At 42.5% G+C, this 12966-nt stretch overlaps 2 protein-coding genes across 15 annotated transcripts in view; one reads left to right on the top strand and one right to left on the bottom strand.

Annotated features, from left to right (window-relative positions):
- Positions 1 to 755: 755 nt before the first annotated feature.
- Positions 756 to 4495, bottom strand: COX11 (cytochrome c oxidase copper chaperone COX11). 3 transcript variants are annotated; one of them, XM_073311670.1, is made up of 4 exons: positions 4068 to 4495; positions 2918 to 3073; positions 1581 to 1706; positions 756 to 941 (listed from the first exon to the last, which is right to left on the bottom strand). In XM_073311670.1, exons 1-4 carry the CDS (start codon positions 4464 to 4466, stop codon positions 897 to 899), a joined length of 726 nt encoding a protein of 241 aa, XP_073167771.1. In that variant the 5' UTR covers positions 4467 to 4495; the 3' UTR covers positions 756 to 896. The 3 variants fall into 3 exon arrangements, with proteins under 3 accessions (XP_073167771.1, XP_073167770.1, XP_073167769.1); XM_073311669.1 differs by having other exon boundaries at positions 756 to 1011; positions 4116 to 4493; XM_073311668.1 differs by having other exon boundaries at positions 756 to 1011; positions 4068 to 4490.
- A 47-nt stretch (positions 4496 to 4542) lies between these two features.
- Positions 4543 to 12966, top strand: part of STXBP4 (syntaxin binding protein 4) — a 139607-nt gene continuing 131183 nt past the window's right edge. For 5 of the 12 annotated variants that reach the window (XR_012154917.1, XM_073311650.1, XM_073311658.1 and 2 more), the window contains exons 1-3: positions 7197 to 7679; positions 8638 to 8711; positions 11141 to 11371. Coding sequence is in view for 10 of the 12 variants with exons in the window: in XM_073311650.1 (XP_073167751.1) it covers positions 11325 to 11371 (47 nt within the window). In the remaining 2 variants the exon portion in view is untranslated. Of the gene's footprint in view, positions 4625 to 5663; positions 6730 to 7196; positions 7680 to 8637; positions 8712 to 11140; positions 11372 to 12966 lie in introns of those variants that run through there. The other 7 variants (XM_073311653.1, XM_073311649.1, XM_073311656.1 and 4 more) reach the window with 7 other exon arrangements.

Genomic DNA, 12966 nt, shown 5'->3' with positions numbered 1-12966 from the left:
TACACAACACTGTACTGCTGTTTACCAAAATTGAATACCATAACCTATTGGAACTGTGAGAGAAATACTTGTCTAACAAATAGCTCAAATTGTTTTCTGAAAAATAACCGCAAGTAGTCAGGACCTCTGTTGTGCATGACATCCAAACCCCAGTACCTCTAGCAGCAGTGACCACTGGTATCTGTCAGACTACATTAATTCAGTACAGTCTTAAAAGGAAGAGTTCCACCTAATGAATCATCAACTTCTTTTCCTGCACCACTTAAGTATTCTTTAGTGACCAAAACTGATTTTGTTTCTCTCATGAGGTCTCACAAGATTAGGTAGAATATTTACTAGTAAGGGGTATTCCTTTTCACCTAAAATACAAGATCAGTTAAAGTTGTCTTTCTTCTGAAGTACCATAAGCTCTTTATCATTTTCAGGTATTAACAGTTTTCTTATCAGGTTTCCATCAACAGAGGACATTACAAACTCCATACCCCCAGATATTTAGTAGACAGATCTGTTCCTATCAATTGAATGTAAAGCTAAATCTGAAAATAATTGTTTTGAAGATTTCCATTTGCACTTACCCACAAAGATTTCCCTTTTCCTATGTATTCAGACACATTATTGGTCCTTCTATAGAAAGTCAAATAAAATCACACCTTAACAGCATATCTGTCATGGTTTAATAATTTAAAATACAAATTCATATTGTACAGTAGTTCTATGTGGTGTTTCATATCCTTCTTGTGTCTTTGGAAGAATGCGTTTTGCAAAGTTGACAGATCATTTGGCTGCCAGGTACCAGAGAAACTACTTATTCATTGTATAGATAGTATATTATTGATAACCTGGGAGTGGCAATTTGTGTCCTTCTTTTGCTTCAAAAAAGGTGTAAGAAAGAGTGATCAGATCAACATTGGCCATTCTTGGGTCTTCAGCAAATTCAGGATCTATGAAAAAAAACACAGGCATGTCCACCTCCTCTTGGGGATTAAGCCGCTGTTCTTCAAAACAAAAGCACTGTACATGGTGAAAAGTGAGAACAGTTACAAAACAAATACGTACACGCTGCATGTTAAAAAACAGCCTTTGTATTCTGTTTTTCACACTGCTCGTACTTTAGTAAACTTAAATGTCTAATGGAATGAGATCTGTGATTGTGACGGGATAGCAGGTTCTCTCTTATACTGTGTTTTAACAGAGATCTGGTCCATGATACAAACTTCTCTCCTATTTGTGATTCATGGATCATCTCCCCTCTCTGGTGAGTAAATACCAAGAGGCAATTACAGCAATTGCTTAAATTGAAAAATTATATTAGGAAAGTATTTAATAGTTTTGAAGTGAACAATCAGTACCATATGACTGTTCAACCCACAAGTGCCCTCAAGATCGCTAGTGGTCCATCTTTTACACTTTGGGAGCCACTCTAATGGGACTTTTAGTACCCGCCTTCTATGATTTAGCCTAGGCTAAATACGTGAATTGATGCATGCCCATTTGGAAAAGGATAATGTCTGAAATACTGAATTTTTCAGTTTGCCAGCCTAGATTGCCTAACACGCCTTGGAGTTACACACTTCACCTACTTGTATTTTATTGAAATATTGTCCTGCTTCAAATGGAACCACGTTATATGTAGAGATTCCAATTACTGGTTTGTCTGTAGAATTCTTTGCTTTGTAAAATGCCAATGCAGTCTCTCCTGGTACAACCTGTTTAAAGAAAAATACAATGATTGTATTTAATTTAAGTTCATTACACCACTCTCACAAAGTTCTGTAAGACTTAAGTTGCTAAATTTATTCCAGTGATAATTTTTTTAGCTGCCTTAAAGACAGATTCACTGCAAGTTATCTATTTCCTATATTTCCAACATTAGTGAATCTGGAAAAGTGATTATAAATTAAAAACAGTATTGAGAACTAGCTTCAATATCCACACACAAAATTAATCATAATATGGATACATTTTGGATCTTATCCTACAAGATACTGGACTTCCAGGGTATATCTACACAGCCCATGGCAGTGAGCCTCCCAGCCTAGGTCAACAGACTCGGGCTAGCAGGAGTCCAATAGCCCTGTTGAAAAAAAATATCAGAACACTAATTGCAATAATGAATTCAAACAAACTGATCAAGGAACATGACTGACCTCATAAGAGCCTTTGTTGGTAACCAGTTTTAAACAGTAACAATATTATTGAAGGCAAAAAAAAAATCAATACAAAGATCATAATGCAAGAATACTGACAAGAAGAGAAAGTGCCCTACTTGACCTAAGCCCCAATGCTGACGGGAATTGCTTTGGCATGCCAGCGTGAGCCCTGCAGGCTTCAATGCCCACCTGCGTTGTAAAGTGGAAGACTGGGGCCCCAACTTGTGTTTTTACCCTTGTTTGCAGCCCATGCAATTTTTATTAACCTTTTCAAAAAAGGATCTAAGAAAGTAATCTACAAACCACTGTGTACAGCGGCAACCGAGAAAAATATCTGGTAAGGAAAAATATTTTAATTACTGTTTTTCAATTTAAGAGGCAAAAATCAAACACCTACAATTATTTTTAAATTATTCAAAAGCCCTTTGACAGTATCCTTTAAAGCTGTGACATTAACATTTATTAATTCAAATGAAAGTAGCGTCAATCATACTAGTCGAATGAGTGCTGAAAAATAAGACTCCCATCCTGTAACTACGTATGAGTAGTCCATGAATAGGCTTACCTATAGTCTTGATCCTGAAAAGGCTCATACCCATGTTTAAATTTTTTCAAGATCAGAGCTAATGTACTGTGTTAGCTCCTAATACAAACAAGTTTTAAAAAGTTAAGATTTGAAGCCTCAATTTTTCAGTTTTGTAAGGTTTTTTTGTAGTTTTGATAATCATTCTATAATGTCTAAATGAATTGTTGTGTAAGTTTCTTACGTATATTTCTGTTTGCTGAGGTCTAAAATTCCAATGTAGACTTGCATGCACATCAGCATTGAACGTGACCTTAATGATGCGATCTTTAACAGGTTCCATAGTCTCAATCTGGTCTGAATCATGGCCTGCTACTGCTGACCCACCTAATCCAGTAGCCTTTACAAAAAGAAAAGTTGTAGTTAGTGGTATTAAAATTGAAAACTTGATGGTATTTGAGGTACAAGAAAGTAAACAATTTCAACCTCTGTAGAAAGAAGGTTAAAGATAACAATAAGATCTAGTCAATTGCAGAGAAGAATTGAAAGTAGTGTCAGGTACTATTCTTCCCTAAGAGTCCCCTTACCAAATCTATTTCTTTTTCATTGATTTTTTTGTCCCTTTCCCATTTATGAAAGATTCCATCCAAACACCAGACTGTAGTGAGGAAAGTGAAAATTACCATACACACAGTAAACAAACTGGGGAAAGAGTAATTTTGTTACACTGCTCTTTTGAAACAATAATAAATAAAAATAACTAGGCAGGTGAATAACAGGGTCTTAGCCATTGACTAGACTCCTAGGTGCTCTGATAATACCATCAACAACCAACAGCAAGTGGAGGGCACGGATTTAAAATATATGGGGCAGAGGGAAGTGAGAACCCTGGGCCCTGCTAGAGCCTGATATTCAGGTACATCGATGCCTTTGGCAGGGCGGAGAGTATGTACACCGCACGCCCACCTAGCATAGGTATAAACAGCAGCGCAGACAGAGTCAAGGTTTAGGTGGGGAGCGTGCCCTGCACGACTGAACCCTAGGCTATATACCCTAGACAGATCTCTACGTGCCCACCGCATCCACACTGGTATTCTCAGCCGTGTAGCGTCCTGCTGCTCGGGGCCTTCCCTGATGCCTCCCCCCCCCGGCCAGACCCAGCAGGGACAAGAGCGGGCGCAGGCTGCCTGTCCCTGCACTGGATAGGGACGGGGGTAGTGTATGCACTTGACCCACCGCCTTCAGCCTGGATGCGGCTGAGAGGGAAGGGGGGCAGCGGCCCTAACCCTCCCAGAGTTCTGGGCTTCGCTTGGGGGGGACCAGCGGGGCTGGGCCGGCCGGCGGGGGAGTCCTTGGAGGGGCGGGGGGGGGGGGGTCCTTGTCCCGGCCCTGACCTGGCAGTAGAGGCGGTAGAGCGGCACGGCCGCGTAGGACATGCCCACCATGCCCACGGCCGCGGCGGCGATGTAGGTCAGGACGGTCTTGTTCCTGCGTCTCCACTCCTGCTCCTGGCCTCGCGTGAAAGGGTTGGGGCGCGCCGCCCCTCGCGCCTGCTGGAGCCCGGGCCAGGCCTGGCGGCGGGGGGCGCTGCCCGGGGTCCCCGGCCCGCGGGGGCCCCATTGGCTGTGCGGGGCCGCGGTCCGAGGGCACTGGCCGCAGGCCCAGCCCCCCCGGGCGAGGGGCGCCCCAGCGCCTCGGGCCCAGACACTGAGCACGCGCGGGCCCGATCCGGCAGCCACGCGCGGCAGCGGAAGGACCCCGAGGCACCTCCAGCCCCGCCCGCCCAGCCCCATCCTCCCCTCTCACGTGACGACCCGGCTCCGTCGGGCAGGGTGACACTTCCCACATGTGACGCGCTATTCTCGCGAGATTCGGAGGGTCAGGTGGCTGCGCGGCAGGGACCGAGCAGTCTCCAGGCTCCGTGGCTCACAGTCTACGGCGGCCGCAGGGGGTAAGTTCGCGTTCTCGTTGCCCCGCCCAGGAGCTGCGGGGACGCCCGTCGGCTGGCGCGTGTGGCTCAGCGGTTCTCTGTCACTTTCACCAGGGCTTTGTGCTGACACGGTGCCTCCCCTCACACAGCTCCCAGGGGCGGGGGGAGCATCTTCATTGGGGGCATGGCAGGGGCGGGGGGAGCGCTCCCTATGGGGGCATGGCAGGGGCGGGGGGAGCATCTTCATTGGGGGCATGGCAGGGGCGGGGGGAGCGCTCCCTATGGGGGCATGGCAGGGGCGGGGGGAGCATCTTCCATTGGGGGCATGGCAGGGGCGGGGGGGAGCATCTTCATTGGGGGCATGGCAGGGGCGGGGGGAGCGCTCCCTATGGGGGCATGGCAGGGGCGGGGGGAGCATCTTCATTGGGGGCATGGCAGGGGCGGGGGGGCGCTCCTAATGGGGGCATGGCAGGGGCGGGCGGAGCATCTTCCATTGGGGGCATGGCAGGGGCGGGGGGGAGCATCTTCACTGGGGGCATGGCAGGGGCGCTCCCAATGGGGGCATGGCAGGGGCGGGGGGGAGCATCTTCACTGGGGGCATGGCAGGGGCGCTCCCAATGGGGGCATGGCAGGGGCGGGGGGAGCATCTTCACTGGGGGCATGGCAGGGGCGCTCCCAATGGGGGCATGGCAGGGGCGGGGGGGAGCATCTTCACTGGGGGCATGGCAGGGGCGCTCCCAATGGGGGCATGGCAGGGGCGGGGAGAGCATCTTCATTGGGGGCATGGCAGGGGCGCTCCCAATGGGGGCATGGCAGGGGCGGGGGGGAGCATCTTCACTGGGGGCATGGCAGGGGCGCTCCCAATGGGGGCATGGCAGGGGCGGGGAGAGCATCTTCATTGGGGGCATGGCAGGGGTGGGGGGGCGCTCCCAATGGGGGCATGACAGGGGCATGGGCAGCATTTTCACTGGGAGCATAGCAGGGGCACAGGGAGTGCTGCCACTGGGGACATGGTAGGGCAGGGGGGGCGCTCCCAATGGGGGCAGGGCAGGGGCAGTGGGGGCGCTGCCAGTGGCGGCAGCTCAGCGTTGGTAAGAGCACTCCCAATGGGGACATGGCAACGGGAATGGGAGCACGCTGAATGGGGCTGGCCCAGGGGCGGCGGGAGCGCTCTGAATGGGAACGTTGCCGTGGGAATGCACTCTTAGTGGGGCTGCCTCAGGGAAGGGAAACCATTCTCAACGGGGACATGGCCAGGGCCACAGTTGCACTGTCAGTGGGGATAGCATGGGGAGCATTCTGCTTCTCCCAAAGGTCTGATCTTGGGGGAGTGTCACCCCACCAAACCCTTTTTCCCCCAGGGCTGTCCCCAGCAAAAATGTCTCTGCAGGGTCATCCACCAGCACAGGGAAGGTTCATGGCTGTTTCTCTAATGTGAAGGGACCCTTTGCTGCAGGGACATTTCTCAGGGGCTACATGCCATTATGTCGTTGTAGGGAAGTTCCTGTAGCCTGCAGTGTTTTGGGGGCTGTGCAGAACCTCACCACAGGCTCATGTCAGACTGTTTGCATTGGACCAAGCAAGCATCCTGCCATGGATTGCCACACTATGGTTTTAGGGAGTCTTGATGCAGCACAGTCAATGTTATAACATGGCATGATGGTACTTGGTTGCAATGTTTCACTGTAGTGCCTTGGTTTTTTGGCCAAGTCTATTCTATTGCATCATAATGCTTTCATGCAGCACACTGGCATTTTCAGGCAGTGCCCTTCTGTGAAGTCATGCATAGCAGTGAGTTGATGAAGTTCAGAGTTGTTGTAATGGCATCTTGGTACAGAGTGATGGATGTAATGATGTAATTCCATTTATTTGAACAAATAGTTGCAAATGGCATGGTTTTGGACGCAAGCCAAATTTTTGAACACCATGTCTGTATGCTGTGTCCTGATGGCTTTTTGCAGTGGGATCAAGTTTGAGTCAATGGGTTATATTTTGCTGCATTGTCACCCCGTTGTGTATTGATTTGACTATATTTTGGTAGGAAACATTGACAGGTTGTGTAACATACCAATGTGATGTTAACAGCAGTGATTTCATGACAATCAAGTTCACAGAAATTCACAAAGGTAGCTAATCCTAACTGTGCTGGCCCCGCCCTATAGGTGACAATAGCATTATCTAGAGAAGATGAATGAATAATGAAACCTTGAGCAAAAATTCCTGGGGAAGCTTAGTCTGTCTTTTAAAAATTTTATTTAATGTAAATATTTTTCTTTACTTTTTCACAAACATACACTTAAGGACAGAAAGAACAAATTGGTCTGTGTCTTTAAAAAGAAACTTTACATGTCCAACAATTGATGGAAAATTTGAAAGTGGTGCAAAATGTTTGCCATTATTTAGGATGTGTGTGGGGGAATTGGGAGTATCAAACTCACACTGAGGGCAGCTATGCTACAATCATTGTATTAGTTGATGGGTTTGAAAGAATACCAATACTTTTCACTTTTATGTAGAACTTCATCCAAGGAACTCAGAGTTTTGCAAATTTTATTAGGCTAAACTTCAGGACACCTCTTGTGAGTGTAGGTACTTATCTCTACTGATTGGTAAATGATGCATGGATAAGTCAAGTTATTACTCATGCATTGGTTTTCTGAGAATTGGTTTTTGTTTTAGATTTTCAAAAGGCTTCAGAGTTGCAGAACAAGCTCTACCTGATTTTGGCTTTGTAATTACTTGGATTTTATCTGATGAAGTGAGCTGTAGCTCACGAAAGCTTATGCTCAAATAAATTTGTTAGTCTCTAAGGTGCCACAAGTACTCCTTTTCTTTTTGCAGATACAGACTAACATGGCTGCTACTCTGAAACCTTGGATTTTTATGATTTATGAGTTCCTTTTTTACATCACTTTAAGTCAAAACCCACACAACTGAAACAATAAGCTTTGGATCCTATAGTTGGGCTGCATTTTCAGAATGTGTGGCACATCTTGTTTTCAGGTGCCGCTCTAGAGGGTGACAAGCAACTGCACCAGATGTTGCAGCTAATGAATTTGCTACCTTCTAAAATGAGGTATACCAACCCGTCCTGGTAACACACTGATTACACGAATCATTGAAGGACTCTTGTTACAATCAAGGACGCTTGTTTCTTCAGCCGAAAGGGGTGAAAACAATATTCATAATTCCCCTGGTTAACAGAAGGGGTAGAGATAGTAAAAGCAAGGGAGGACGAAGTAAGTCATGTTCACTTAAAACCAACGTGTTGGAACTAGACGTTAAATGAACTGGTAGGATATTTTCACACCAGTAATGTTCCAGCACTTTATCAGATGACTATAACCTAAATACATTCTGACATGTTTCTCATGGACCTTCAGTTTTGGTGAGGCTGTTATAGGAGTGACCCTTTTGCAAAGTTTCATTAACAATATTTAATTCCACCTTATATCCCATACCTGTATATCTGACTTTTTTAAAGGCTATAAAGGAAAACTGTGCTTTATAGCAAGTCCCAGAATCTGAAAATCTATGGTCCTTTACTGTATATGGAACTAGATGGAAAAACTCTATAATCAATATTGGAATAAAATCAGAGTTCATATTTTCTTCTTTAGGATTATATTGAGGTTCCTCTTACAATGTAATCATGATTACTGTATTGGGTTTCACAGAAGGTTTAAATCACAAGGGGTCTAAATCTGTGTAACTCTTCAGTGTAAATCTGGAGGAGCTCTATTTGTGCCAGTGGAGTTACTCTGAATTTATAGTGGTGCAACAAAGAACTGAGCTGAGGATGTTAGGCTTTTGGTACTTGCTCCTCAGCAGTGAATTCATGAACCAGTTATGACCAGAAGTGATCTCTTCCCACTTATCTTCAGGCAAACAGTCTTTTTTAGTATTTAGTAAATTAATTTAGTAAATTAGTATGAGAATTTAAAATCAAACATATCTGCAAGTTTCTAAAAGTGGTTTCTCCTTTTTAACAGCAATCTTTAATCTGGGTTGAGGGTCTGTCCTTTATCTTTCAGAATCTTCTATTCCGAACATTTAACAGTTCATCTAAGAAGATGGCCGCTACAGAGTCCCTAAATTTACATAAAAGGTAAATTTTGTTGGGTTACTGGATCAAGTTCTCATTGTTAGCCTTGGTTGGTGATAGTGTGTTGTTTCAGTGAGTTCTTAAAGGTAAACACAGTCCAAAGCAAGTTCTTACAAATGTAAATATTTTAATTGTGTCAATTTCTTGTTCACAATGGCCCTAGAGATTGAAGGCCTCTGTCTTTCCATTTAAAAAGCTTCCCCAGATTGCCACACAATCCTCATCTCTGCCTCAAAGCAGCGACCCCTAAGGGTTGGAGAATAATTCAGTCAAGTCCATTCATTCCTCAGTTTCCCTACTGAGACTACCTTAAGATTGCAAAATAGTACCAACTCTGGTTATATTTTTTTAATGTAGACACATGTACACTTGATACCAGATGGAGACCACCAAACACCAAATAAAAACAGCTTTTAAATCTTTCAGTCATTTAACCTACACTGGTTGCAAACTGATGCCCTTGAGATGAAAAGCTGCATATATTATAATTATAACCAATATTCCCTTGAAAACTTTCCTGTTGTAGAATATCATGCTATAAGTTTACTGAAGATATGTATTTAATGAGCTTCTCTTAGGAATGAGCCAGCAACAATAAGGTCATGCAAAAGATGGAGTTTATATGTTATGGCATGCTACTTCTCTGCATAATAATGTTTGCATTTGTCTGTCTTGTTTTTTTTCATGCAAAAAAGTGTTCTAGAAACATTAATTAACTTCCTAACAACTCTGTCTCAGAAGTAAGTTTTATATTAATTGTATAAGTGGTTATAGTGAAATCTGACCCTTAAATCAGCTGACCCTTAAATCAGCTGTTACTGAACCAATGGAACCTTTCCATGGTTAGCTCAAAATAAATAGCATTCAGGAATCCTAACTCACAGATCCTTCTCAAACCACTAGATAACCATGCCAAGCATGTCAGCAAAAATGATAATTTAAAACATACACAAACAATTTGTGCAGAATTGTATCATGACTGTTGTGCTCATGCACAACTTGCTGGGTTCTGCTCTCAGTATTGGCAAACTAACTTACCATATTCACAAATTTGTAAGGATACTGGCAAAAGATAAGCAGATTAATAGCCATTTTAATTTCAGTTGTATTGGAACCTGAAAGAACAAAACTGTATATTTGCCAGATGGAAAAGTACAAAATCAATAAAGAAATAAATTTTCTTTTTGTTTCTTACAAACAATTGAAAATTAAAAACAAATGTCCTATGCAGCACATGGCTGTATCCTTTTTAAAGGGCCAAATAAACTTAGCTAAATATTCTTCATAGTTATCTGCATTGTCACTGATACCAGATCATGGTTCTTCAGAAAGCTTGACTATTATTTTTTGAACAGTGGGTGTGTACATGAAAAATATGAACACAATTGCATTCCTCATTTGGGTGTGCTATGCAAGGATCATAGTCGTGCATGTCTGGTCATTTGTAGATGTAACTTACCCAGTTTCTCTGTGTCGATGCAGGCACATGCAGATTAGGCACAATCTTTGCATGTGACGCTTCACAATTTTCTAATATATTTAGATAATATGATGATGTATCAATAATACACATGTTCAGATGCTAATTGAGATTTACAGGAAGTTTAAACATTACATTCCTTGTGTTTAAAATAGCTATGTAGAAGGGAATAGACAAAAACAATTCACATTAAGAACGAGGAGTCTGGTGGCACCTTAAAGAATAACAAATTTGTGTTGGATAATTTGTTAGTCTTTTAAGGTGCTACCGGACTCCTCATTGTTTTGGTGGATACAGACTAACACGGCTACCCCTCTGATTCTTGGTACAATTCACATTGTTGTACTTTGTTGCTTGGGCCTATTTTCTCATATTTTTTCTAGATTAACCATGTGTCATTTAATGAAATATATGTTTTAATCTTTCCAATGACATATTCCGCAATTCTTTTAAAATTAATTACTATTTCATGATAGACCAGTTGCAAGTATTTTTCCATATTATATAACAAAGCATTCACCTGGCTAAGGGCCATAACGTCTTAATGAATTTTCACCCTTTAAGGTTTTTAACCTGAAAGGTTACCGTTATATAATTGACTTCTGTAGGATTTTTTTTCCCTGATTTAATTTATCATTGACTTTTTTTTTTATGAAATAATTCCATGATTCTTGCTACCAAGGATTACAGGATTATTTAGCAGATGATAAATTACCTGAATATGTCTAACCTCAGTTGCTAACTGGTAATAAAATATAATTCGAGAAAAGTCATCACATAATGATACCATCAGTAATTTATAATTTATATCTGTTCAAAGAAGAATCTTAATCTCTTTGTCTAACATGTTGTGTGTTCTTATCTATTCATACTAGAATAACATGAAACGTCTATTAAATTTAATTTTCCTCAGAATTATCATCATCACTTTATGCATTATTTGTTTGGGTAGTGCCCAGTTATATGCTAGGTTCTTTCCAGACATACAAGTGATGTCATGACCTGAAGGAGTTTGTCTGAAAGAGAGATGTAGACAGAGGTCGGGAGCAACAAAAGAGATTTTCTATGTGAATCAAAAAGATTCACTAAAGGTGGAAAAAGAGGGACTTAAACGTGGAGAAGGTCAGGCCTTGCAGATGAGTTCAGAGAGGCTGAACAATGCAGAAGTGCTAACTGGAAGAAGGTAATGTAATTGTTTGAGAGACTGACAAAAAGATGGACAAGGGTGGGAACAAGTTGACAGAGGAAGATAAGTACATTACCCTTGTAATGTATTTAATAAACTAAGAATGCTTAAAAGATATAAATATTTTCTGATGAAGTTTTTATAGCATGAACCAACTTTTCTGATTTTTAGAAAAGACCTTTCTCAGATTTTTAAAATCAATTTCCTCAGAAAAAACCTAAAGGATAAGAAAAAGATGGAATTCCTCCTATTTGGTTAGATATTGCAAGGAAATCTTTTATCTGTGGTTAAGAAAAATGAACGTCTGTTTGTGATTTGATTTTTTTTTTTATGAGTACATAAAGCCTTGAATGACATTTTTACTGGTTAAATAGAAAACATGACCCTAAATAACAACAAAGCCTTGTCTATACAAGGGATATTTTTGCACAAAATTCCCACTGTTGATACGACTGATTCAGCTCCATTGGTTCTGGTAACATTGGCAGCTTTGCTGTAGAAAGGCCGTTAGTGTTTTAAGCACCATGTCAATTAGATATGGTTTTAGCAAGATTACATGACATGGTGCTTAAAACACTAACAGCCTGTCTACTGCAAAGTCCTAATGTTGCTAACACTGGTGGAGCTAAACTGGACTAAGTAAGTCTACACTGCCAAATCCAGGTCACTGAACTTATGAGAGTAGTCTTATTGACCCCATTGGAACTCCTTACATGAACATGGTGGGAGTCAGGAGATCTGGGTTCTGTTTCACCTTTGCCAGCGATCTGCTGTGTAACCTTGGGCAAGTCACTTTACCCCTCTGAACTCCTCTCTCTCTTCCCATAATCGCTTCAAGTCAGGGACTGTCTCTTTATGTGTGTTTGTACACAGTGCAGTGCTTACGGTGAAATTTTTTTTTAAAAGCCTTACCTGACAAAAATGAAATATCAGCCGAATGTGCGCACTACAACTTTTAAGAAGGAGGCACTCTCTGGCATGTGCGCCCATTTCTAGGATAGCCACGGCACCCTGCTGTGCAGTTCCAGACCTTGGCAGATACTATTTTGTCACAGTGCTGCTCTCTACTTTAGAGGGGATTCATTTTCTGTTGAAACAAAGCTCTGAGGTGAGAGAAACACAGAGAAACTGACAGGTTTCACTATTTCATTTTACAAAGAAACGAAAGACAGGCGAATTGAGCTCTTCAGTCAAGTTTTTTTTTTTTTTAGGCAAAGGAGGAGTGAGGCGAATTTACGTACTCATTTCCTACCTCCACAAGAAACATTTGTGAAATGTGAAAATGGTATGAAATAATATTTTGCCAAAATATTAGACGTTGAATATCTTTAAAATAATACACGTCTCGCTCTAGACTAGAGTATGCCTGATCTCAGACAGGTCTTCTGTTAGATTAAGGAGAACGGCTCTGCAGGTTTCCTTCTATCATAGTACATTCCTTCAAGCATTCTTGCTGTAGGCCCATTAGATTTTATCTAGAGTGGACAGACACTGAAACTCTATTTGGCTTTAGTAATTTGTTAAAAGAAGTGTCTCAGGATATTGGCACTGAAAATTGTGGGACAGCTTCTGGGAACCCTTTGCATGGTTTT

Source organism: Lepidochelys kempii, chromosome 14 (genome assembly GCF_965140265.1).
Source record: "Lepidochelys kempii isolate rLepKem1 chromosome 14, rLepKem1.hap2, whole genome shotgun sequence".
Classification (NCBI taxonomy): Eukaryota; Metazoa; Chordata; order Testudines; family Cheloniidae; genus Lepidochelys; species Lepidochelys kempii.
Note: the sequence above shows the minus strand (reverse complement) of the source record. Positions and strands in the feature narration are given on the sequence as shown.

Excerpts from the sequence above, each read along its gene's own strand:
- COX11 (XM_073311668.1), bottom strand. The coding sequence starts at position 4,466 with ATGGGGCTGGGCGGGCGGGGCTGGAGGTGCCTCGGGGTCCTTCCGCTG. Across the intron at positions 1,707-2,917 it reads CTCAGCAAACAGAAATATAC|GTTGTACCAGGAGAGACTGC; the intron begins GTAAGAAACTTA and ends TTCTTTAAACAG. Across the intron at positions 1,012-1,580 it reads AATATTTCAATAAAATACAA|TGCTTTTGTTTTGAAGAACA; the intron begins GTAGGTGAAGTG and ends CACCATGTACAG.